The following is a 25,181-nucleotide window of genomic DNA, read 5'->3' as shown; positions in this document are numbered from 1 at the left end:
CTGATTATTTGAGTCAGGATATATGAGAAAAGACTATAAAACTGCTCTACTGAAAGACAATAACTTCGGTAAAGTTGGTTTTATATTCGCACATTCGGACATCCGTATTCAATAGCCTTGTTAATCACACTACATTGGACATTCAGTGGACATTCACAAGTAAATATGCCATTAAAACAATACTTGCCTATTTTGATCGACTGTGAAAAATGTTGTAAGTTGACAATCGTTGGTTGTCAATATCATGCCGCTGCTTAAAATTCGCAAACATTAATTTATTGCACATTTATTGGAAAGCCTGAATTTATCAGAAGTCCGAATGTGCGAATATAAAACCAACTTTACCGAAGTAGTAAGACTACTGTTATTTCTCACAATATGGATTATACAAAAACAAACACTTATGTTTATCAGCCACTACAGCTAAATTAAATCTAAATGTAATTAGATTTTTCTAATAAATCCATTACAATAAATTAATTAATATATTTACAAACTGCAGAAACCAACCATCATAAAACCTCAAAAAATAACCAAAATTGTATATTTCCAGCGTTAATCTATATTCATATCAAGCTATTTAGGTAATTAAAAAGTCTCACATCAGATGGCTCATTACAGGCTCAATGTAAAGTATTTAACAGTATCTGTTCCAGTATATTTGAACAGTGACTAACACATTTGATCTGTCAAATATGTTAAAAGAGTATAAATAAAATGGCAGCAGCAAAACTAGAGATCGATTCCCATCAATTCCCCTCACAGACCTCAAACTTTGACTGATGACTTGACATTCAGTAACAGTTATTATCACTATGAAAACATCGAAACAATCACACAAACGAACACAAAATCGCTCAGGTCTGAATGAATTCATCATATTTTCCTCACATGCTGCACTAAATGTTTATTTCAGCAGGAAGACGACAGAAAAGACGCACAAGTATCGCTGTGCTCGATTAAAACAACACAGAAATGAGCCTGTCGCTTGATCAAACTGATGGTTTGATGGTCGTGTAAATATGAGAAATACTGCTCGACTCACCGGCTCTTCTTCATCATCATCTCGTGTTCTCACATAAAGCATTAGCGCCCTCTACTGTGGGTTTCTTCTTCTATTCTGTGGATTTATTGGTCGTAGGTGTAGGTGTAAGCTAAAATTTGTTCTATATTCTATTCTTAAGTCCACTTAATGAATTTTAAAACTGTCTTTATAATTATACCAGATCCTTGTTTTGTGTTTAACATGTTGTTGATTGTAAATTCTTTGCATCCTCTTTGTAGTTCAGTCCTTTCTTGATCTCCTCTACTTAAATTTTGTGTCATTACACTTTGTCTTACGCTATTGTGTGCATTATAAAAATATCTTCCTGTTGTGGCACAAAGTCTTGCCTGAGTGGCACAAAGACTGCAGCGGCAGCATTGGTTTTCAGCGTGAATGTGGCGAAAAACCCACAAAACACATACAAAACGGGAAAGAGCTTTGTGATTGACTGTACAAATAGCTTTGACACAAAACCTGAGGCATATATTTAAAAACCGCCGAAAGCTACAGAAAAAAGAAGCAAATGAATCACTGCAATTCACAGAAACAGCTGGACTCCAGCAGAGAAACATGGATTTGCAGTTATCATTTTGTGTCAAATTGTTGGATTTTGAGGTAAAATCATACTGTATATAGTATTGTTAGCTATATATTGTGTTGAATATTATTATTTCTAGATATTTTTTAAATGAAGAAACAGAATAAAGTTAGCATTAGAAACAAAAAGGTCTGAATTAGCATCAGTTGTTCAATATCAATATGAATGTTTAATGCAATTAGTTTGGTCAAATATGAAAAGGGGTTAATATAAAATAAAAATTTGCCAGTATTTAGAGCAATAATAATTTTCTGACATTCAAACACTGTATTTAAGGATCACAGTGAAGCACAAAATACTCTAATTGTCATTTTAAATCTTTATTCTTTACCACTTTCCTTCAAGATTTTAATCATTTAAAATATATTTAAATTTAGTGTGATCTCTTATTCATTTATATATTTTATTAAGTACAGGTCAAGATAAATGTTGATTCCTTTTTATATTAAATATATCTGTTACGCTAAATTATGATGCACCATTTTTTTTACCTATATGTTGACTTTTTTATTAGTTATTTGAAACATGAAAATAAATAGGGGTGTAAGAAAATATCGATACACATGAATATCGCAAGATGTTTGGTGATACCATATCAATTTTCAAAAACTCCGTATCAATATTTATTTATTTATTTATTTATTTACATCCAAAATTTGTGGGTTTGTGTTCAGTTTAAACCACAGACTGTATAAAACCCAACCACTTGATGTCAGCATTATCTCAGAGCGTAAACTGACCAACTGACGCATAGCCGGAGAAGCGCGTAAGCATTAGCAAACTCAGCTCACAAGACGAAAGAATTATTCCGCTCCCGTGGCATACAGAGCTGAAGTGTGGATTTATTTTGGCTTCAACTATAGAAAACCCACTAAGGAGATCGACAAGAGTCAGTTGCTTGCAAAATAGACCATGTTATATAATCCAAAACTCAGGAAACTAATTTGAATCTGCCAATGCATTAACAAAATAAACACAAAACAAATAATGACAGCGGTGACTGCATAAAGAAAGTATCTGAGCATAGCAATGTGAATATGTTCACACCAGCTCTGTTCAGCACTCCAGTATCGTGATGCATATTGTATCGCCAGATTCTTAGCAATACACAGCCCTAAAAATAAAAGGCCTGCATTTAACCTTTTTTTTAAATGTAAAATCACTTTTGTACGTTTTATTTGATGCATGCACTAAAATTTGATTTCTGGTCTTTAACTCCGTAAAAACAAACACAGTAACTGATTTTTGATTTTGGCAGATCAGCCCCTTCAACTAATCTGCAGTTGAGTCTACAAAGCCCCGCCCACTTCAGTTCACTGTCAGTGAAGATCCCCTCCCATATCTGTTACATCATCAGTGAAGCTCCTCCCACAGCAGTTCTTCATTAAATTCAGGAATATTCCCATCAGACGAGCATCAGAGCATCAGGAAGAGCTGAAATCTGCAGCGACTGAGTTTATTAAACAGGACAGTGAGAACATGAGTGATCCAGAAGATACTGAAGAACAAAGAGGTTGGTGTTTATGTCAAGTCAATGTATATGTCACCTTTTTATAGCGCTTTTTACAATGCAGATAGCATCAAAGCAGCTTTACAGTGATAACTGGTGAATAATTTTGTCCAGCTTAAGTAAATTCAGTATTGATTCATTCGGTTGTAAAAATCAATAATTAGTTAATTTATCTATATATCAGCACTGGAGAAAACAGTGATGTCATCATCCAGCTCAGTTCAGTTCGCATACACTGGTGTCAGTGCAGGCAGATCAAAAACATTGTTGAATATCAAGTGTCCCCAACTAAGCAAGCCAAAGGCGACAGTGGCAAGGAACCCAAACTCCCATCAGGTAACATACAGGCGATAAGAATGGAGAGAAAAAAAAAACCTTGGGAGAAATCAGGCTTAGTCAGGGGGCCAGTTCTCCTCTGGTGAACAGCAAACAGTGCATGATGATGATTCAGGCAGAGTTACAGGTCACGAGTCCGATTGGGATTGCATCAGTCAAAATATTTGCTCCAGTTCAATCAAGTTGAGGATCGTATTCATCACGCCGGAATGGATGGTTTGTTGGGAATCTGTGCCTGGCTGTCGTGTCAATGAGGTCTTAACAACGGATGATCTAGTTGACTCAATCCCTGCTGATACATCAGGGCTGCGTTGTGGTCGTGTCAAGGCGCCAGTCCTCGGTCTCACCTGGATACGGCCCGGATCCGGTTGACTACGGTAAACCTTGGGATAAACAGAAAGACTAATATTAGCGTAGATGCCATTGTTCTTTTGATGTTACGAGTACATCTGGTGTTTATATATATATATATATATATACCTAATTTATGTAGCCTAATAATCCTTTAACAGATTTGAAAATATAAATTGATAATGTGTTATGTGTATGCCAGGTTAAAGAGATGCGTTTTTAGTCTAGATTTAAACTGACAGAGTGTGTCTGCTTCCCGAACAATGCTAGGAAGATTGTTCCAGAGTTTAGGTGCCAGGTATTACGGCTGGGTGATATATTGCATGCGAACAAGCCACGCAATATCGTGTTCATTATCGAAGCCGATTCATCTGCGATAATGAACGCAATATTGCGTGGCTTGTCAGTGATCTACGGCTCTGTCTATTAAATGCCGCTCCATTTGAAAGCAGGTGATGGCGATTTAGTGGTAATCAGGGAAGCGGCTTTACTGACAAAATGTGCGTGACAATCGCATGTGATATAACGCCCAGCCCTACTCGGTATTATCAGCTGGCCTGAATTCTGAGATCACAATAAACGTGAAGGACTATAATGCATCAAGAGCTCACTTAGGTACTGGGGAGCTAAACCATTTAGTGCATTGTAAGTAATTAACAAGATATAAAAATCTATACAATGTTTAACAGGAAGCCAATGTAATGTTGATAGAACTCTTCTAGTAAGAACTGCTGCATTTTGGACCAGCTGGAGTTTGTTTATTAGGCGAGTAGGGCAACCACCCAGTAGAGCGTTACAGTAATCTAGCCTTGAGGTCATGAATGCATGAACTAACTGTTCTGCATTCTTCATTGCGAGCATATGTCGTAGTTTAGATATATTTTTAAGATGGAAGAATGCAGTTTTATGGATGATAGAAACATGGCCTTCAAATAAAAGATTGGTTTCAAAAGATTTAAAGAGTTTCCGTGTGTTGGGAATTATCTGACTTCTGTAACGTGAGATGACTAGCAGATTCCTGACCTGGGCCGTAGTTTGTGATGTTTCAGCTCTAACACTATGTGCCATATTACTAGAGAGAAGAGCAACACCATCCCAGGAAGGATGAATACCATCTCTTTTCAAAAGGTTAGGTCGTCTTCTGGTGAAGACACGAGGGCAGTGCTCAAGTTTGTCGTCATCAAATCAGGTTGTATTTCTCATAAATTGTAGAAGTTATTCATAGTTAAACTTTAGTAAAAGGGTTGATGAATGTGATCAGCACCATTCTGATTAAGGATTCATTGCCGTTTCTGTGTGCATCTTTGTCATTACGCTGAACACAGAGAATTCAGAACAAACACTGTACAGTTTGTGTTTTAACTGAGACAATGGATTGAGATTGTTTTCTCTTCCTCCTATCATGCTGTAGAAAGAGCCCAGATGATGTCACTTCCTGAGTTTCTCAGTTTTAAGAAACGCTCTGCCATTAAAAGGAGGATAATCATGTCAGAAGTAACAGTGTAAGGCTGAAATAACCTCTCATACTTTGATCTCCTGAAGTACGGACAATACAAACACACGTTTTCACAGTCCACAGAGTGAAAAGCTTTTTCCTTCCCTTCCCTTCCTTCACATTTGTTTCTTCACCCCCACTTCTTTACCTTTACCCATTCTTCACTTCACTCTTAGTGATCATATGAAAGTATAATGTTCGCTGTCTTTCTTTCAGAGCTGATGGAAGAGAGCGAGGAGAGTGAAGAACTGAGTGATGTGGAGGAGGAACATCATGTCAAACCTGGAGAAAAACCCTTGAGTCGCTCAAAGACTAAAAAGACATTTATAAAGAAAAGAAGAGCCAAGAAATCTACAACCTGCACTCAGTGTGGAAAGAGTTTATCAACAAAGCAAAGTCTTGAGTATCACATGAGAATCCACACCGGAGAGAAGCCGTTCACATGTGATCACTGTGGGAAGAGTTTCACACACAAACAAACCCTTAAAGGACACATGAGGATTCACACCGGAGTGAGACCATTCACGTGTGATCAGTGTGGAAAGAGTTTCGCACTCAAACAAACCCTTAAAGGACACATGAGGATCCACACCGGAGAGAAGCCGTTCATATGTGATCAGTGTGAGAAGAGTTTCTCAAATAAACAACATCTTAGGATTCACATGAAAGTTCATACTGGAGAGAAGCCGTACATATGTGATCAGTGTGAGAAGAGTTTCATGAGGAAAGATGGTCTTGAGAGTCACATGAGGTTCCACAGTGGAGAGAAGCCACACACGTGTGATCAATGTGGAAAGAGTTTCAAACACAAACACACCCTTAGAGAACACATGAGGATCCACACTGGAGCAACGCTTCTGTACGCTTGTGATCAGTGTGGGAAGAGTTTCGCACACAAAAAATCCCTTAATGTTCATGTGAATATCCACAAAGGAGTGAGACCGTTCACATGTGATCAGTGTGGAAAAACATTTCATGGGGATCTAGCTCTGAAGAAACACCTAAGTATTCATACGAAGGAGAAGCCACATTCATGTTCTGTGTGTGGAAAGAGATTTTCACTGCTGGAATATTTACATAAACATCAGAAAACACACACTGGTGTGAGAGAGTACATGTGCTTTGAGTGTGAGAAGATTTTTTCTACAGCAAACAATTTAAAACTGCACCAGAGAATTCACACTGGAGAAAAACCTTACAAGTGTTCACATTGTGACAATAGATTCAGTTATTTAACAAATCTGAAAGGACATGAAAGGATCCACACTGGAGAAAAGCCATATAAGTGTTCACACTGTGAAAAGAGATTCAGTCGGTCATCATCTCTGAAAACACATGAGATGATCCACACTGGAGAAAAACCTTACAAGTGTTCACACTGTGACAAGAGATTCAATCAGTCAGCATCTCTGAAAGCACATGAGAGGATCCACACTGGAGAGAAACCTTACAAGTGTTCACACTGTGACAAGAGATTCAGTGAATTGGGACATCTGAAAACACATGAGAGGATCCACACTGGAGAAAAACCTTACAAGTGTTCACACTGTGACAAGAGATTCAGTGTGTCAACAGAAGTAAAAATACATGAGAGGATCCACACTGGAGAAAAACCTTACAGGTGTTCACACTGTGACAAGAGATTCAGTCAGTTAGCAAATCTGAAAACACATGAGAGGATCCACACTGGAGAAAAACCTTACAAGTGTTCACACTGTGACAAGAGATTCACTCAGTTAGAACATTTGAAAGCACATGAGAGGATTCACACTGAAGAAAAACCTCACAAGTGTTCAAACTGTGACAAGAGATTTAGTCGGTCACAACATCTGAAAAGACATGAGAGGATCCACACTGGAGAAAAGCCACACACATGTGATCAGTGTAGGAAGAGTTTCTCTATTAAAAGTCATCTGAAGAAACACATGAAGATCCATGCAGTGGAGAAACTGGATCTCCTTGATCCTCGCCGGACAAGGTTTGTTCAGTTATCTTCATTATTGACTCAAATAAAAAAACAATCACAGTAAGTTTTTCATCTTTACGAGCAGTAAAGTTTCTTCTGTGTACGTTTCTTAACAGCCATGATGAACAACAGGACATTTTGGTAGTTGCTTGATATCTGCTTCAGATTTTCACATTTGTTACGTCCCTAGCTAATCTAGGCTTGGGGAAACTGGAAACAGAATAAAAATGTTGTGATGTGTGGAGGCAGAAAGGTTCAAGTCCCAACCCTAGGGCTTTAACAAAGACCATAAATCAACTCAATATCAAAAACATATTCTTTATTTTACAAATGTGGGAGGATTTCAAGGCTTCAAGAGGGGACAAGGCCAATAACAGATAACAAGAAGTATATACAAACAAGATAATAACTTACAAAATAAAAAGGGTTCCCTTTCGATAATTCACTCGTACTGCGTATGGGGGAAAAAGCTCCTTTTTCCTCGATGCTGAAATCTTTTTCAGTAGCGCATTGTAAACTGCACAGCCATTGATTCAACCTGGAAAACTTTTTGAATTAATGACGGCATGGCGTAACTGTGCGAGCCTATGGCAGTGCAGCGTGCCAAAGCCCGCCAAAATGGGCGGGGCGACTGGTTATATAAGCGAGCATTTCACCATAAGATTTCAGGTCCTTCGCTGGAACTCCATGCTGACCGCCTTCGCCTGCTGGAACGAGCTTCCCGCCGTTGAAGAGGCACCGTAGCGGACCAGCTGAGACTCACCGGCCACCTGCAGTGCCGGCGCCCTCACAGACTGCCCGCCCACTTCGTGCCTCCAGGTCGCTCAGCACTTCTTCTGCAGCCATCCGGCCAACAATTTAAAGAGCTATTTCCAGTGGGTTTTAACCGCTTAAAAGAGCAATTTCTCTGCCGTTTTCATGGCATTCTCTCACTCTGAGGATCTTCGCTCTGTAGCAGCTGTTCACCGCGCTGCCCTCGTGCTGCCTTCAGCATCTGGGAGCATTCAGCTCATTCCCTGCCGTCTTCCGTCAGGTGAGTACAGAGCTTGTATTCTTATTTTCTCGCTGGCATTTGCTTCAAAATGCCATGCCTCAAAACGCGTAATTTGCTGGGTCAGTCCCCGCAAACCGCGTTCATTGAGGATGCGTGCTCTCATTATGGGAGCACGAGAGCAAGCTCTCACTCTCAGCTGAATTTGACATGATGCTCTTTCCTGACTTAGGCGAGACTCATGATACATTTTCAGTCTGATTGAATGCATTTCTCCAAATCTCTATGCGTGTCTCCATATGCTCTCCCCCGTTTCGGGGGGCCTTTCTACTCTTCACTTTCCAGCCCCACCCCTGCAATCCGCGTTCATGAGGACATATGCGCTCACTAAAAAGCGAGCTCAGTGCTCACTTACACTCGGTGGAACTTGCATATGTTCTCTGTTTATTATGCTGGACCTTTGTTCACATTACTTGCCCGCTTTTTCCCGCAAGCCACGTTCATTGAGGAAGAGCTGTCTCATTTCTGATACCGCTCAACTGAATGTGACATGACGCTCTTCCCTGACCCAGGTGGGACTCATGATGTATATTCATTCTAAGAAGCATAATTTCTGTTGTGTTTACTGAGTTTCTCTGCACATCGCTTGCCGGCAAGCCGCGTTCATTGAGAATGAGCGTTCTCACTGAGGACTCATGAGCATATTTTCCTGGCATTTTTTATAAAACGCCGAGCCTCTCAGCGTGTCGCTTGCTGGCCCAGTCCCTGCAAGGTGCGTTCATTAGCCGCTTTTCCACAGTCAGGCTAGTGCGAGGCAGGGCTTTCAACAGGCTAGGCTAGGCTAATAGCCCTGGACTTGTAGCACCAAGCCCAAAATCACACTGCATTTCCACCATCTGGACATTAGCTCTGCAGCGCTTCACTAAAACCCGCCTGTAACACGCCTCTTTGAGCTATTCAGGCTTTCCATGAAAGCCCCATGGCCGATCCCCCTGAGACGGGACCTCCTCTCTCAAGCGAACAGGGCAATCTGGCATCCACAGCCAGAACTCTGGGCTCTGCACCTATGGTCCCTCGATGGGAGCCTTTAAACCTCCCCGGGGACGTGCTAAATACCATTTCTCAGGCGAGAGCCCAGTCTACAACATGCTGCTAAGCCTAGCAGTGGTCGGTCTTCGTCGACTGGTGCTCTGCACAAACGTGTAGTCGTGTGTGATGTATCTCTGATACTGTCATTTCTCCAGGAGCGTCTGGACAAGGGCCTCAGTCCTTCCACGCTCAAGGTGTATGTAGTTGCCATTGCAGCATTCCACGCTCCTATCGCTGGCCAATCAGTGGTTCTAGGCAGTTGAACCCCCCATATCCTCTCACTGTTCCCACTTGGGACCTTCCACGGTCCTCAGATCGCTCAAAGGGCCCCCCTTTGAGCCACTGCGGTCAGCTGACCTTCGCCCCTTAAGGCTCAAAACCACTCTGCTACTTGCACTAGCATCGGTCAAGCGTGTTGGCGACCTACAGGCCCTCTCCGTGAGCCCTGCATGCCTTGAGTTTGGGCCCAATGACTCGAAAGTCATTCTAAAGCCCAGGTATGGCTACATCCCTAAAGTGCTCTCGACCCCGTTCAGAGCACAGGTCATTTCCCTCTTAGCGTTGCCTCTCTCGTTAGACGAGCGAGAGTTGAAATTACTCTGCCCAGTAAGGGCATTGAGGACCTACATTGAGGGGCAATGTTTAGAAAATCTGACCAGCTTTTCTTTGCTTTGGCGGCCACATCAAAGGATTTCCGGTCTCAAAGCAACAACTCACTATTGTTCTGTTACTCTTCTATCGGCCTTGATTGCCCCATAGGAGTAAGAGCCCACTCCATTAGAGGGATGGCCTCCTCATGGGCCTGGTCTAGTGGTGTCTCTGTCAAAGACATCTGTAAGGCAGCAGGCTGGTCCTCATCCACTTTTGTCAGATTTTATAACCTGGACGTTCTGACCTTGCATGCTTGTGTCCTCTTGGTATGATACAATGGCCTCTATCGAGCTCCATCATCATGCCACTCCTAGGGAGCTACGTCCCTCTTAGAAAGTGTAACAAAGGGTTCGACGGCTTCGGCCTTCTCACTTGTCCTCTGGACCCCTCTGGTGTTCAAGATAAGTCCAGTCGTTCCCTCCCGTGGCACGGTGAGGTTGAATTTGTTCCCCCATATGCAGTATGAGGCTGCAGCTTCAGTGTCGTCGCTTCAGTCAAATGACCTGAAATCCTATGGTGAAATGCTTGCTTATATAGCCAGTCTCCCCGCCCATTTTGGTGGGCTTTGGCGCGCTGCAGGCTCATGCTGCTACGCTGTACCGTCATTGGTTCAAAAAACATTTTCCAGTTTGAACCAATGGCCGTGCAGTAACACTGCGCTATTGAATAAGGCTTCAGCATCAAGAAAAAAGGAGCTTTCCCCCCATATGCAGTACTTGTTCCGTATCTGAGTGATCGGAGTATGTTTCTTGTAGTAGGCATTATTATATATAGACTAATTCTTGAAATATGTGTACATGTTAAATTATGACATTTAGTGATATCTACATATGTTGGTCCTGTTCTGTTTACCTAGGGGGTTTATTGCTGCTCTCCCTCCTCTTATCAATGCTAGGCTGCATGGATGCGCAGGGAGTTTTTGCCCAGAACAGAGCCGTACCGCCAATACAAACTCTATGCATTATCAATCTTATTAGACAGTAGTGGTCTTGACAGAAAAGAGTGTTAACACAGTAACAGTAAAAAAAAAAAAATCACTCAACAAAATATAAATCAAAACAACTAATAAAGCTGAAGAAAAGAAGCCTCACGACACAGCCTTTGTGCAATGATGCTGCTTAAAGGGTTAGTTCACCAAATAAATATAATAATGTCATTAAATACTCACCCTTGTGCTGTTTTACACTCGCAAGACCTTTGTTAATCTTTGGAACACAAATTAAGATATTTTTGATGAAAACCGATGGCTCAGTGAGGCCTGCATAGCCAGCAATGACATTTCCTCTCTCAAGATCCAAAAATGTACTAAAAACATATTTAAATCAGTTCATGTGAGTACAGTGGTTCAATATTAATATTATAAAGCGACGAGAATATTTCTGGTGTGCCAAAAAAACTAAATAACGACTTACAGTATATAGTGATGGCCGATTTCAAAACTCTGCTTCAGGAAGCTTCGGAGCGTTATGAATCAGCAGTTTAGAGCACCAAAGTCACTTGATTTCAGCAGTTTGGCATGCAATCTGAATCATGACAGAAAGTATCTGATGTACATTATTATGAGAAAGTATCAAGAAAGTATTTGATTATTATGGGAAAGAATAAGTTACTTTCTCATAATAATGAGAACTTCTCATAATAATAATAACATACAGTACATCCCATAATAATAAGATACTATTACAATAAAAGTGTCCCATTATTATGTGAAAGTTTCTTGCTATAATGGGATTTATTTTCTGAAAATTTCAACATGACTCATAATGAGAGCAATTCTCATTATTACGAGATGCCAAGTATGGATGGGAATCTAATGAGTCGATTCGTATAGATTCTTGGGGTCATGATTCGATTAAAAATCAATTCTCGATTTTGAATCGAAGTTTGAATTTATACGTGCATAGGTTTAATTTTAGATTTCATTTTAAATTAGAGATTTGTTTTATTTAAAGCTGCTGCCCATAACTTTTTTTTGGTTAAAAATGATCCAAAATCCATATTTGAGCAACCAGCCAGTGTTCAAAACTATCTCCTTACCTTAGCCTGATTCACAACGGATAGCTTGTAATAATGTTTTATAATTTGGGTGGTACTGGTGGGTTTTCGTGGGAAATTCAAGCATGTCTTTGTGTCACGTCTGTAAACAAAGAACAAGTACCAGCTAGATCGCATGTGAGGCGGATCATTTATAGCCGTTTCATAACACAAATCATCTTGATGACATTAAAATAGATCATAATCATGACACAGCAGTTGTTGACCAGATTACAATGACTATTAAACTCCTCATGATCTTTGAGCTTCACTTTTCATTTCATTTTGTCTCTCATTTGAAATCTCACATGATTTAATGTTTCTTTTAGATCTGATGGACGAAAACAAGAAAAGAAAAACAGAAGACAAAAGTGTAAAAACGCTTCACATGTAAATCAAGGCCGAAGATTCACATGAGAGTTCACACTGGGAAGAAACGAATCAGTGAAATCACATCTGCCTTCTTGTTCTGAAGAAACGCCATTTAACTGTGATCAGTGCGGTGAACATTGAGCATCAGTCCTGTAGAAACACCTGAAGATTCATTTGTAATAATATAGCAGAAATGACACAGCACTATGTGTTGAAACCTTAGAAACACATGAAAGGATTCTCATTGGAGAGAAACACATCAGAGTTTGATCAATGATCTAGTCTACAGTCTCGATCACAGTAACTAGATCATCTCTAGATCCAGCAGCGACACCAAACGTGACAAGTCTTGAATTTCACTTTGAGTCGACAACGAACTAGATGTAGTTTGTGGTTCAAAGGGTGTATGTTTCAGCCCAGTCTGTCCTGTAAATGTTTTTGTACACCCTCATGTTTTCCTGACATAACCTTGGAAATACTGCTTCATTTTCCAATAAATCATTAAAAATGTCTGAAGTTTTATTTTAAAGTATTAGACTATTATGAAAAAAACTGTGTAACTTCTTTACTTTTGTCAGGAAATCTGGGAGAATAAAAATATTCCCTTTAGAAATACTTATGGATTTGCTTACTTCAAATTTCTTTAGAGAGTAAAGTATTATTTTTCCTGTTTTTACCCAAAACAGTGTGTTGAGAGCATTAATGAGTTCACATGTAATGTCTGTTTCATTCCACCAGAGGGCCTGAAAGTCCACAATTGAGAAACAAACACATAAAATAACATACAAATAATCTTTTAGACAATAAACTAGTTATGGCTCAATAGAGACTCATAGAAGTCATAAAACTTATATAATAAACATGCTTTCATTTCATGTTGTAATTATGATAATTAGTTACAAGTGACTTGAGTGAAACACCTTCTTTAGTTATAATACCCCATTCTCAATAAAGACAACAATAACTTGAATTAGAAATACTTTAATCAGTATCAAAACTGGTCTTAGATATTCAGTATCATTGATGTGTCTCGGACAGAAAATGAGTTTGACTCCCCCGGGTTCATTAAATGTCATGCACCAATATCTGTTGGGCTGTTATTAGTTATACGAGGTCATGAAATGGAGAATCAAAATTTTTAGAGAGTTCCACATGTACTTATTTCATATGCAAAGATGTCAGCCAATCACAGCAGTGGCCGTTTACATGTCTCACAGAGACACGCCCCTTCAAACGCAGCGTTCAAATCAGTGTAAAAAATGACTTTTATTTCTACATTCTGACCATTTGTGATGTAAAAATCACACCAGCGTTATAAGTGCACCCCAGGACACATAAAATAACTTCTGCAAATGTTTGACCTGTAAATAGCGCTGATCACAAACACTCAGTTTTTACATAATGAACTGAAATAATTGCTGTTCATTTCACCACAGCTTTACACAACCAGCAGGAAGAGAAAGATAAGAGGCTTGATATTTTTGTGTGATTATTATGTTCATGTTTACAGTATTTGGCGCGTCTCTGGCCGATTACGTCACAGCACGCGCGCGCCTTCCTCTCATTCAGTTTCAGCGTCGAGTCTTCTGAGGAGAGTCGAGCAGTTCACGGTATTTCTCATATTTACTTTACACGATTATAAACACACTTTATACAGTTTGATCAAGCGACAGGCTCATTTCTGTTGTTTTCATCGAGCACAGCGATACTTGTGCGTCTTTTCTGTCGTTTTCCTGCTGAAGTAAACATTTAGTGCAGCACGTGAAGAAAATATGATGAATTCATTCAGACCTGAGTGATTTTGTGTTCGTTTGTGTGATTGTTTCGATGTTTCATAGTGAAAACTGCTTAAGTCAAGTAAAAAGTTCTGATCTGAGGGCGATCTTGTTGCTGCTCCATTTTATCTTTGGCTGATCAGATTTGTATTAAAATACACTGAAACAGATATTGTTAAATACTTTACATCGAGCCTGTAGCGAGCCATATAAAACATTTCAAATCAAAATGTAAACGTTAATATAGGAATACAGTTTGATATTGGCTTTGTGCTGTTCTTTATATGAGTTTTATAGTCTTTTCTCATATATTCCTACTCAAATAATCAGTTTCTAACAGCAAACACTCAGAATAAAGTGAGATGATCTGAATGTCTTGTTGAATGAGTGTTGATGGTCTGAGGATCATCAATATTAACAGAGAAACTGCTGAAAACACTCTGTATTTCATGTCAATAGTTCCTGTTTTCACCTCATTTATTATGCTGATGTCTTCAGATCTGCTGTAAATTGACACTTAAAGCTCATTTCATTGCTGTCAACAGACTGAGGGGATTTGATGACTACAAATATGTACATTTATTTATTTTACAGTTACTACTTTTCTAGATATCTGCCATTATTTTAATGAGAAACAGAATAACGTTAGAATTAGAAACAAAAAGTTAATATAGCAAAAAAAAAAAACAAGAATCGTTTTCTGACATTCAAACACTGTATTTAAGGATCACATTGCAGCCCAAAATACTCTTTAATTGTCATTTTAAGTCTTTATACTTTGCCACTTTCCTTCAAACCACTAGATTTCACCAATTTGTCAGCAAGACGTTTTTTTATCATTTAAAATAGAACGAAATTCAGCATGAGCTCTTATTCTTTTATATATTTTATTAAGTAGAGGTCAAAATAACTGTTGTTTCTTTTTACATTAAATATATCTGTTATACTGAATGATGATGGAACATTATTTCACCTATATTTTGACTTGTTTTATTAGTTATTTGAAACATTAAAATAGACACTTGCATTTAATGTTTTTTTTATGTAAAATCGCTTTCGTACGTTTAATTTCGATGCACACTAAAATTTGATTTCTGGTCTTTAACCCTATAAAAACAAACATAGTAGCTGATATATTTTTGATTTTGGCAGATCAGCTTCACCAACCAATCTGCAGTTCAAGTCAATGAAGCCCTGCCCACTTCAGTTCACTTAATGAAGCTCCTCCCACATCACTCTCATCATCAGTGAAGCTCCTCCCACAGCAGTTCATCAATAAATGCAGGAATATTCCCATCAGACGAGCATCAGGAAGAGCTGAAATCTGCAAAGACTGAGTTTATTAAAGAGGACAGTGAGAACATGAGTGATCCAGAACCCTGCAGAATGAAACGCACTGAAGATACTGAAGAACAAAGAGGTTGGTGTTTATTCTTCATTCATTCATGATGCTGAACAACATTCATGTTAGAAAGGTTCAAGCACTTCTGCACAATTATTATTTACAGTAATATTAATGTTGTCATTTTAATTGGGAATCAAAAAAATAACAAATATTCATTTTACAGTGAACATTTTAATAGGTATTTTAAAACAGGGCTGTCACAAAACACTAGCCATATTAGGATACTTATTAAAGAGTCGACAAGACGCTGTATTCTTTAGCCACTCTTCCTCCATGTTGTTCAGAACACATACATGGCAAATGGTGAGTTTTTATTTGTGTTTTGAGACCTCGAAATTCCACACTGGTGAAGACATGAGGGCAGTGCTAAAGTTTATCATCATCAAATCAAGATCGGTTCATGAGATTGGCCAGTATCAATATGAGGCCGATCAATCTGAGCATCCCTAGTATCATGTAAATGATCTTTCCAGAATGACTGATGGGGTTGTAAGCAGAAATGAAGCAAATCTGATTCATAGTTTCTGATAAAGTTGTATTTCTTATAAATTATAGAAGTTATTCATAGTTATAGAGGTTATTCTTCTTACAGTAACTTTGGTAACAGGGTTGATGAATGTGATCAACACTGTTCTGATTTAGGTTTTATAGCTGGATCGAAGTGCACTGACCGCTACAGTATTCTTGTCAGAGATGTCTCGATAGCCTTTTAATGATTGCTCTGGCATCAACATAGATAGACATGTGCAAGGTTTTTCTAGAAGAATAAAATAAAAATAATAATTAGCAGATGAATCACTTAATGTAAATAATAAACAACAAAGTATCTTCTTATACAAGTCACAGCGAGCGATTGCTATATTTAACTTCAAACGATTGACGGCATACAGTACAGTGCGTCATTCGGTAAATAGGTAACATTAATATAATTAAACTCAGAAACAGTATCTGATACAAATATACTTGCAACATGACATTTAAATTCAAATAGTCAATTCACCTTTATTTATATAGTGCTTTTTACAATGCAGATTGTGTCAAAGCAGCTTTACATTGATAACTGGTGAATAATTTTGTCGAACTTAAGTAAAAAGTTGTAAAAATCAATAATTAATTAATTTATCTACAGTAGTCAACATTTGAAGTGGATCAAAAATGTTAATCAAAGTTGTCTTAAGACAAGAACGGGTATTGTTTAAAATTCATGTAAAACATGTAAGTCTGCTATTAATTAATGTTGTCAAGTCACCTTTATTTATATAGCACTTTTTACAATGCAGGTTGTGTCAAAGCAGCTTTACATTAATAACTGGTACATACTTTCTCTTAAAGAATAGTGTCAATGCAGGCAGATCAAAAGCACTGTTGAGTAAGTGTCAAGAATACTGTTGAATATCAAATAAAGTCAAATGTCAAGTGTCCCCAACTAAGCAAGCCAAAGGCGACAGCGGCAAGGAACCCAAACTCCATCAGGTGACATCAGGTGGCAAATAGGTGTTAAATGGAGAAAGAAACCAGGCTTAGTTGGGGGGCCAGTTCTCCTCTGGCGAACAGTGCTTTGTTACGAATCAGGTTGCTATCATAAGTCTGATAGGATCGCAACATTCAAAGTATTTATTTCAGTTCCATCCAGTTGAGGATCGTATTCATCACGCCGGTATGGACGGTTTGTTGAGGAACTGTGGCACTGGCTGTCGTGTCGATGAGGCCTTCACAATGGATGATCCAGTTGACTCGATCTCTGCTGATACTTCAGGGCTGCGTTGTAGTCTAGTTGAGGATCGTATTCATCACGCCGGTGTGGATGGTCTGTTGAGGAACTGTGGCACTGGCTAATTTCATGCTTCATCACTTTTGATGGTGCCCAGACATGATTGTTTGACACAAGGTGCGAAGTGGCTTGTCAAACATTCGTGAAGACAAGAGTGCACCAAAAACCTGTTGGTTGATCAGTACTTCTGTGATTCACCTGAAGTCACAATGAACAAGAAATGCCTCTTAAACATTATTGCCTGCAGTGCAGCAGTGTAATAACTTTGGAGTGTCTCAAGGAGCCAGCACAATGGTCATGATAATGTGGTGATAATGTACTGTACTGTAGTCACTCTGTGTGGAGTGTCAGAGCGTCAGAGCTTGAAGCAGGACCCAAAACAGGAAAGAAAGCTTTTTCAGTTCAGCAAAAGATGTTACAGCAGATCAAACATGAATTGCATGGTTTAACAAATGCGACAAGAAACAACAAACGTTATGCATTGAGACGACCAGTCAGTAGATCACAGCCTCACATCGCCTGTGCATGCTTGAGATGAGGTTTTGGATATTTTGTTGAGGGATGGCTTGCCATTCCTCCAGCAACTCTGTTTGCAACTCCACACGTGTTCATGGAGGGACCTGGCGTGCTTGCACTCTTAACTGTAGCTGATCCCAAATGTGCTCAATGGGGTTTAAGTCGGGTGAATGGGCTGGCCACTCCATCCTTGAGATGCCTTCCTCTTCCAAGAATTCTGTCACCAGCCTTGCTCATGTGGGCAGGCGTTGTCATCCATAAACACGAAATCTGGCCACATAGCACCAGCATACGGTCGCACAACTGGTCTCAGGATTTCATTCCTATACCTTTGGCCTGTCAGGCTGCCATTTTCGATGATGACAAGCTCTGTCCTTCCACCCATGAAGATGCCTCCCAAAACCATGACCAATGATCCACCAAAACTGTCATGCTGTACAACCATTTTGTGGAAAATTTCTCTCCCCAGGGCGACGCCGGACCCTCCTACGCCTGTCTAGGAAGTTCATGCAGAACTGGACTCATCTGTGAAAAGCACTGTACCCCACTCTCTCTTTGTCCACCTGCGGTGTTCTGTAGCCCACTGCAGAGGTGCCAGTTTGTGTGCTGTGGAAAGAGGCACCCTCACAACTGGTGTTCTGGCTCTCAAGCCAACTTCATGAAGTCGTCTCCTCAGTCTGAGTGGACACTCGCACCCCTATTGCATCTTGAAGGTCATTTCGCAGGCTGACTGCAGGCTTGAAATGATTTCTGCAGGCATGCAGGGTCAAGTATCGGTCTTGATTTGGTGTTGTGACCCGTTGTCTGCCTCCACCATGCCTTCTACTCACACTACCAGACCTTCTGAACCTGTTCCAGGCTCTGGAAATGACACTTTGAGATGTCCCCACTGCAACTGCAACTTCAGTCATGCCTCCTTACAGCATCCAAATGGCCCTATTGAGGTCAGAATCCTGCAATCTCACAAAATGTGGCATTTTTCAATGCTTTCTGACCTCAAGTGAAGATTTTAGAGCCTTAAATGATGAACAGCTCCCAATTATGGACACGTTTGACAGAGCAATTGGTACCTAATGACAAACGATAATGTCTGGAGACCAATAAAAGCCATGAAGGATGACATTTCATTAATGACAACATTGACTAATTTGTTCTCCTCTGGCAAACAGTGCTTTGTTATGATTCAGGCAGCGTTCCAGAGTTGCCAAATAGGAGAAGGATCTAAAACATTGCATCTTGAAGGTCATTTCGCAGGCTGACTGCAGGCTTGAAATGATTTCTGCAGGCATGCAGGGTCAAGTATCGGTCTTGATTTGGTGTTGTGACCCGTTGTCTGCCTCCACCATGCCTTCTACTCACACTACCAGACCTTCTGAACCTGTTCCAGGCTCTGGAAATGACACTTTGAGATGTCCCCACTGCAACTGCAACTTCAGTCATGCCTCCTTACAGCATCCAAATGGCCCTATTGAGGTCAGAATCCTGCAATCTCACAAAATGTGGCATTTTTCAATGCTTTCTGACCTCAAGTGAAGATTTTAGAGCCTTAAATGATGAACAGCTCCCAATTATGGACACGTTTGACAGAGCAATTGGTACCTAATGACAAACGATAATGTCTGGAGACCAATAAAAGCCATGAAGGATGACATTTCATTAATGACAACATTGACTAATTTGTTCTCCTCTGGCAAACAGTGCTTTGTTATGATTCAGGCAGCGTTCCAGAGTTGCCAAATAGGAGAAGGATCTAAAACATTTAGTGCTTTGTAAGTAATTAGCAAGATTTTAAAATCTCTACAATGTTTAACAGGAAGCCAATGCAGTGATGACAGAACTGGGCTAATATGGTCATACTTCCTAGTTCTAGTAAGAACTCTAGCTGCTGCATTTTGTAAGAGCTGTAGTTTATTTATCAAGCGGGAGGAACAACCACCCAGTAGAGCGTTACAGTAGTCTAGCCTTGAGGTCATGAACGCATAAACTAACTGTTATGCATTCTTCATTGAGAGCATATGTCGTAGTTTAGATATATTTTAAAGATGGAAGAATGTCGGTTTCTTTCCGACCTGGGACATAGTTTGTCATGTTTCAGCTCTAAGACTCTTTGCCATATTACTAGAGAGAAGAGCAGCACCATTCCAGGCGGGATGAATACTATCTCTTTTCAACAGATCAGGTCTGCCCCAAAATTTTTCAAATAGTCTATGAAACCAATATTATTTTGCAGACACCACTTAGAGAGCCAGTCATTGAGTGATGATAATCTGCTAACTATCTCATCACTCCAACGAAAAGGAAGGGGACCAGAGCAAATGACCTCTCCTGACATTGTACTTGCGAGTTTACACACCTCTTTAATGTTAATTTTAGTGATCTCCGACTGGCGAAGTCCAACATAATTTGTGCTAATAATAGAGTATTTGATTAGCATTAGCCAGTATTTTTAAATTTGCTTTGATGTCAGGTGCTCTAGAGCCTATTAATAACACTGGACTTACCTGTCCATTACTCATACAATGTCCTTATAATGCGAGCAATCCAGATAACTTTCCAGTAAGAACAGTTGATGCAACTATATAGTACTACGCGCACATCGCTGATTCTGTGCGCATCTTCGTCATTATGCTGAACACAGAGAATTCAGAACAAACACTGTACAGTTGGTTTAAAACTGAGACAATGGATTGAGATTTTCTTGTCCTCCTATCATGCTTTTCCCTCACTTCCCTTCCTTCACATTTGTTTCTTCACCCCCACTTCTTTACCTTTACCCATTCTTCACTTTACTCTTAGTGATCATATGAAAGTATAATGTTCGCTGTCTTTCTTTCAGACCTGATGGAAGAGAGCGAGGAGAGTGAAGAACTGAGTGAAGTGGAGGAGGAACATCATGACAAACCTGGAGAAAAACCATTGAGTCGCTCAAAAACTAAAAAGACATTTTTAAAGAAAAGAAGAGCCAAGAAATCTACAACCTGCACTCAGTGTGGAAAGAGTTTATCAACAAAACAACATCTTGAACGTCACATGAGGATCCACACTGGAGAGAAGCCATTTACATGTGATCAGTGTGGGAAGAGTTTCACGCGACCATCACACCTTAAAGAACACATGAGGATCCACACCGGAGTGAGACTGTTCACATGTGATCAGTGTGGAAAGAGCTTCTCAAGGAAAGATAGTCTTGAGATTCACATGAGGATTCACAGTGGCGAGAAGCTGCACACGTGTGATCAATGTGGAAAGAGTTTCAGACAAAAAACTAACCTTAATGTTCACATGAGGATACACACTGGAAAAAAGCTTCTGTACGCTTGTGATCAATGTGATAAGAGTTTCATGCAACCATCACTCCTTAAAGAACACATGAGGATCCACACTGGAGAGAAGCCGTTCATATGTGATCAATGTGACAAAACATTTCATGGGGCATCAAACCTGAAGGCACACTTGAGAGTTCATATGAAGGAGAAGCCACATTCATGTTCTGTGTGTGGAAAGAGTTTTTCACAGCTGTCATATTTACATAAACATCAGAAAACACACACTGCTGTGAGAGAGTACATGTGCTTTGATTGTGAGAAGACGTTTATATCAGCAACCTGTTTAAAACTACATGAGAGAATTCACACTGAAGAAAAACCTTACAAGTGTTTACACTGTGATAAGAGATTCAGTCGGTCATCATCTCTGAAAACACATGAGATGATCCACACTGGAGAAAAACCTTACAGGTGTTCGCAATGTGACATGGGATTCATTCGGTCAACACATCTGAAAACACATGAGAGGATTCACATGGGAGAAAAACCTTACAAGTGTTCACACTGTGACAAGAGATTCATTCGGTCAGAACATCTGAAAACACATGAGAGAATTCACACTGGAGAAAAACCTTACAAGTGTTCACACTGTGACATGAGCTTCAGTCAGTTAGCAAATCTGAAATCACATGAGAGGATCCACACTGGAGAGAAACCGCACACGTGTGATCAGTGTGGGAAGGGATTCTCAAACAAGAATTATCTTAAGATTCACATGAGAATTCATACTGGAGAGAAGCCATTCACATGTGATCAGTGTGGGAAGAGCTTCATACAAAAAACTCACCTTAATGTTCACATGAGGATACACACTGGAAAAACGCTTCTGTACGCATGTGATCAATGTGATAAGAGTTTCAAGCGACCATCACTCCTTAAAGAACACATGAGGATCCACACCGGAGAGAAGCCGTGCGTATGTGATCAATGTGGCAAAACATTTCATGGGGAATCGGCTCTGAAGACACACCTGACAATTCATACAAAGGAGAAGCCACATTCATGTTCTGTGTGTGGAAAGAGTTTTTCACAGTGGTCATATTTACGTACACATCAGAAAACACACACTGGTGTGAGAGAGTACATGTGCTTTGAGTGTGAGAAGACTTTTACTACAGTAAAGTGTTTAAAACAGCACCAGAGAATTCACACTGGAGAAAAACCTTACAAGTGTTCACACTGTGACAAGAGATTCTGCAATTCATCAAATCTGAAAGCACATGAGAGGATCCACACTGGAGAGAAACCTTACAAGTGTTCACAATGTGACAAGAGATTCAGTGAATCAGGACATCTTAAAAGACACAAGAGGATCCACACTGGAGAAAAACCTTACAAGTGTTCCCACTGTGACAAGAGATTCAGTCGGTCAACAGATCTGAAAACACATGAGAGGATCCACAGCAGAGAGAAGCCGCACACGTGTGATCAGTGTGGAAAGAGTTTCTCTATTAAAAGTCACCTGAAGAAACACATGAAGATCCATGCAGTGGAGAAACGAGAAAGAGGTTCGTTCGGTTATCTTCATTATTTACTCAAATGTAAAACAATCACAGTCTGAAATCACAGTAAGTTCTTCATGTTTATGAGCAGTAAAGTCTCTTCATAGAGATTTATTTTATTTGAAGCTGCTGCCCGTAACTTTTTTTGGTTAAAAATGATCCAAAATCCATATTTGAGCAACCAGCCAGTGTTCAAAACTATCTCCTTACCTTAGCCCGATTCACAACGGTAAGCTTGTAATAATGTTTTATAATTCGGGTGGTACTGGTGGGTTTTCGAGGGAAATTCGAGTGTCTTTGCATCACGTCTGTAAACAGTAAGAACGAGTCCCAGCTAGATCGCATGTGAGTCGGATCATTTATAGCCGTTTCATAACACAAATCATCTTGATGACATTAAAATAGATCATAATCGTGACACAGCAGTTGTTGACCAGATTAAAATGTATATTAAACTCATCATGATTTTTGAGCTTCACTTTTCATTTCATGTTTGTCTTTCATTTGAAACCTCACATGATTTAATGTTTCTTTTAGATCTGATGCACGTGAACAAGAAAAGAAAAACAGAAGACAAAAGTGTATAAACACTTCACATGTAAATCAAGGCTGAAGATTCACATGAGAGTTCACACTGGGAAGAAGTGGATCAGTGAAATCACATCTGCCTTCTCGTTCTGACACCAAACGTGACACAATAAAGCATGTCTTCCATACAAATTTGTCCTAATCAGCTGCAGCGAGAGACACGACAAAGAAACATCATCCACAGTTTACAAAGTTCATCTTCAGGAGTTTGTGTTGAAGTTAGTAATGAATTTCCATCACTCAGTTCTCTTTCATGAAGGAAAGCAGGAATATTTTAAATGAACTCCGTGTTCTTGTGCTCTCACAGTTCAGGAGCTGAAGAAGAGTCATACGCTTTAAGAGAAACATGAATCTGATATTAATTTTTAACTCGTTCTTCATTGTTTAGAACATTTTTCTCTTCCACGTGTACTTTTCTATGCAAATGCAAGATATTCTTTTATGTATTTTTGAAACTGGACACTGCTTCTGTTTTCTTGAGATGTTTTGGCTCTTATAAGTCTTTAGTGTCACTTTTACTTTTTGTATAATGATTGATTAAACTCATTACTCATGTTATCAACAAGTCTAGTTCTAGTTCTAGTCAGTTTGATGTTCATTCACACCATTCAGGCTTCATGAAGTCAGAACAATTACTATGAACTTTAAACAACAACCAGCGTCGAGTCTTTGTTTGTCCTCGGTTTGATCAAGCGACAGGTTAATTTCTGTATTGTTTTAATCAGGCACAGCACTACTTGTGCATCTTTTCTGGCATCTTCTTTTTGTCTGCCACAGACTCTTCTTCCTGACTTTCACAGGAGCAATGTCATCAAAACAATTCTTGACTTTTGAGTTAAAAGAATCAAGGAGAAAATCAACAGAGTCTGCAGATATGGTGTTAAAGATTAGCCTTCATAAACAGTACACTAGTATTCTCATTTAAAGGGTCCCTGGAATGCTTTTTCACAAGATGTAATATAAGTCTAAGGTGTCCCCTAAATGTGTCTGAAGTATCAGCTCAAAATACCCCATAGATTTTTTTTAATTATTCAATATTTTAACTGTCTATTTTGGGGCATAATTAAATATGTGCAGATTCAGGCTGCTTCCCCTTTAAATCCTCGCGCTCCCCGCCCCCAAGCTCGTGACTCTATAATGCATTGCATAAACAAAGTTCACACAGCTAATATAACCCTCAAATGGATCTTTACAAAGTGTTCGTCATGGAGCATATCAGATCATGTAAGTATGGTATTTATTTGGATGTTTACATTTGATTCTGAATGAGTTTGATAGCGCTCCGTGGCTAAAGCTAACATTACACACTGTTGGAGAGATTTATAAAGAATGAAGTTGTGTTTATGAATTATACAGACTGCAAGTGTTTAAAAATGTTACGTCCTGAGATGTATTGTGTATGTGTTTTGTTGGTTCTTTCTTTCTTTCTTTCTTTCTTTCTTTCTTTCTTTCTTTCTTTCTTTCTTTCTTTCTTTCTTTCTTTCTTTCTTTCTCTTGTACTTTCTTTAGGATTGCATTCTACCAAAGTGATCTCCAGATCTGATTGGTGCTAATGGGACCAGGGAGCAGCTATAAATGGATCTGGAAGGCCTGAAGAGGGAGCTCTGCTTAACTTGTGATTCCCTGTTTGTTTAATTGCACATATGCTATTGTGTGTTTGCTGCAGCGTGTTGTTGCTGTTAGCTTGCTTGTTGATCTGCCTGTTGTGTGCAGTGTTATTTTTGGGTTTGAGTTGATAAGTTGTTGTCACTCATTTTCCCTTTTGTATATTTTTTTTGTAAAATATTGTAAATATATTTTCCACACCAGGAAGCTGTAGGGGGTGAGTGCCATTTCCTTTGTAAATACTGTTTTCTCCTG

At 39.4% G+C, this 25,181-nt stretch overlaps 1 protein-coding gene across 1 annotated transcript; it reads left to right on the top strand.

Annotated features, from left to right (window-relative positions):
* The first annotated feature begins 22 nt into the window (after positions 1-22).
* Positions 23-24,196, top strand: LOC137002678 (zinc finger protein 721-like). Its single transcript, XM_067362488.1, has 5 exons — positions 23-68; positions 3,001-3,156; positions 5,552-7,208; positions 20,884-22,739; positions 23,271-24,196. Exons 1-5 carry the CDS (start codon positions 23-25, stop codon positions 23,318-23,320), a joined length of 3,765 nt encoding a protein of 1,254 aa, XP_067218589.1. The 3' UTR covers positions 23,321-24,196.
* The last annotated feature ends 985 nt before the right edge of the window (positions 24,197-25,181 follow it).

Source organism: Chanodichthys erythropterus, chromosome 3 (genome assembly GCF_024489055.1).
Source record: "Chanodichthys erythropterus isolate Z2021 chromosome 3, ASM2448905v1, whole genome shotgun sequence".
Classification (NCBI taxonomy): Eukaryota; Metazoa; Chordata; class Actinopteri; order Cypriniformes; family Xenocyprididae; genus Chanodichthys; species Chanodichthys erythropterus.
The sequence above is the reverse complement of the archived record's forward strand: the minus strand, read 5'-3'. Positions and strand labels throughout refer to the sequence as shown.

What these genes read in the sequence shown, in the direction of transcription:
- LOC137002678 (XM_067362488.1), top strand. Translation starts at nt 23, where the DNA reads ATGAGAAAAGACTATAAAACTGCTCTACTGAAAGACAATAACTTCG. An exon ending in AGATACTGAAGAACAAAGAG is followed by an intron (nt 3,157 to 5,551) that starts GTTGGTGTTTAT and finishes TCTTTCTTTCAG; the next exon opens with AGCTGATGGAAGAGAGCGAG. An exon ending in AGTGGAGAAACGAGAAAGAG is followed by an intron (nt 22,740 to 23,270) that starts GTTCGTTCGGTT and finishes TGTTTCTTTTAG; the next exon opens with ATCTGATGCACGTGAACAAG.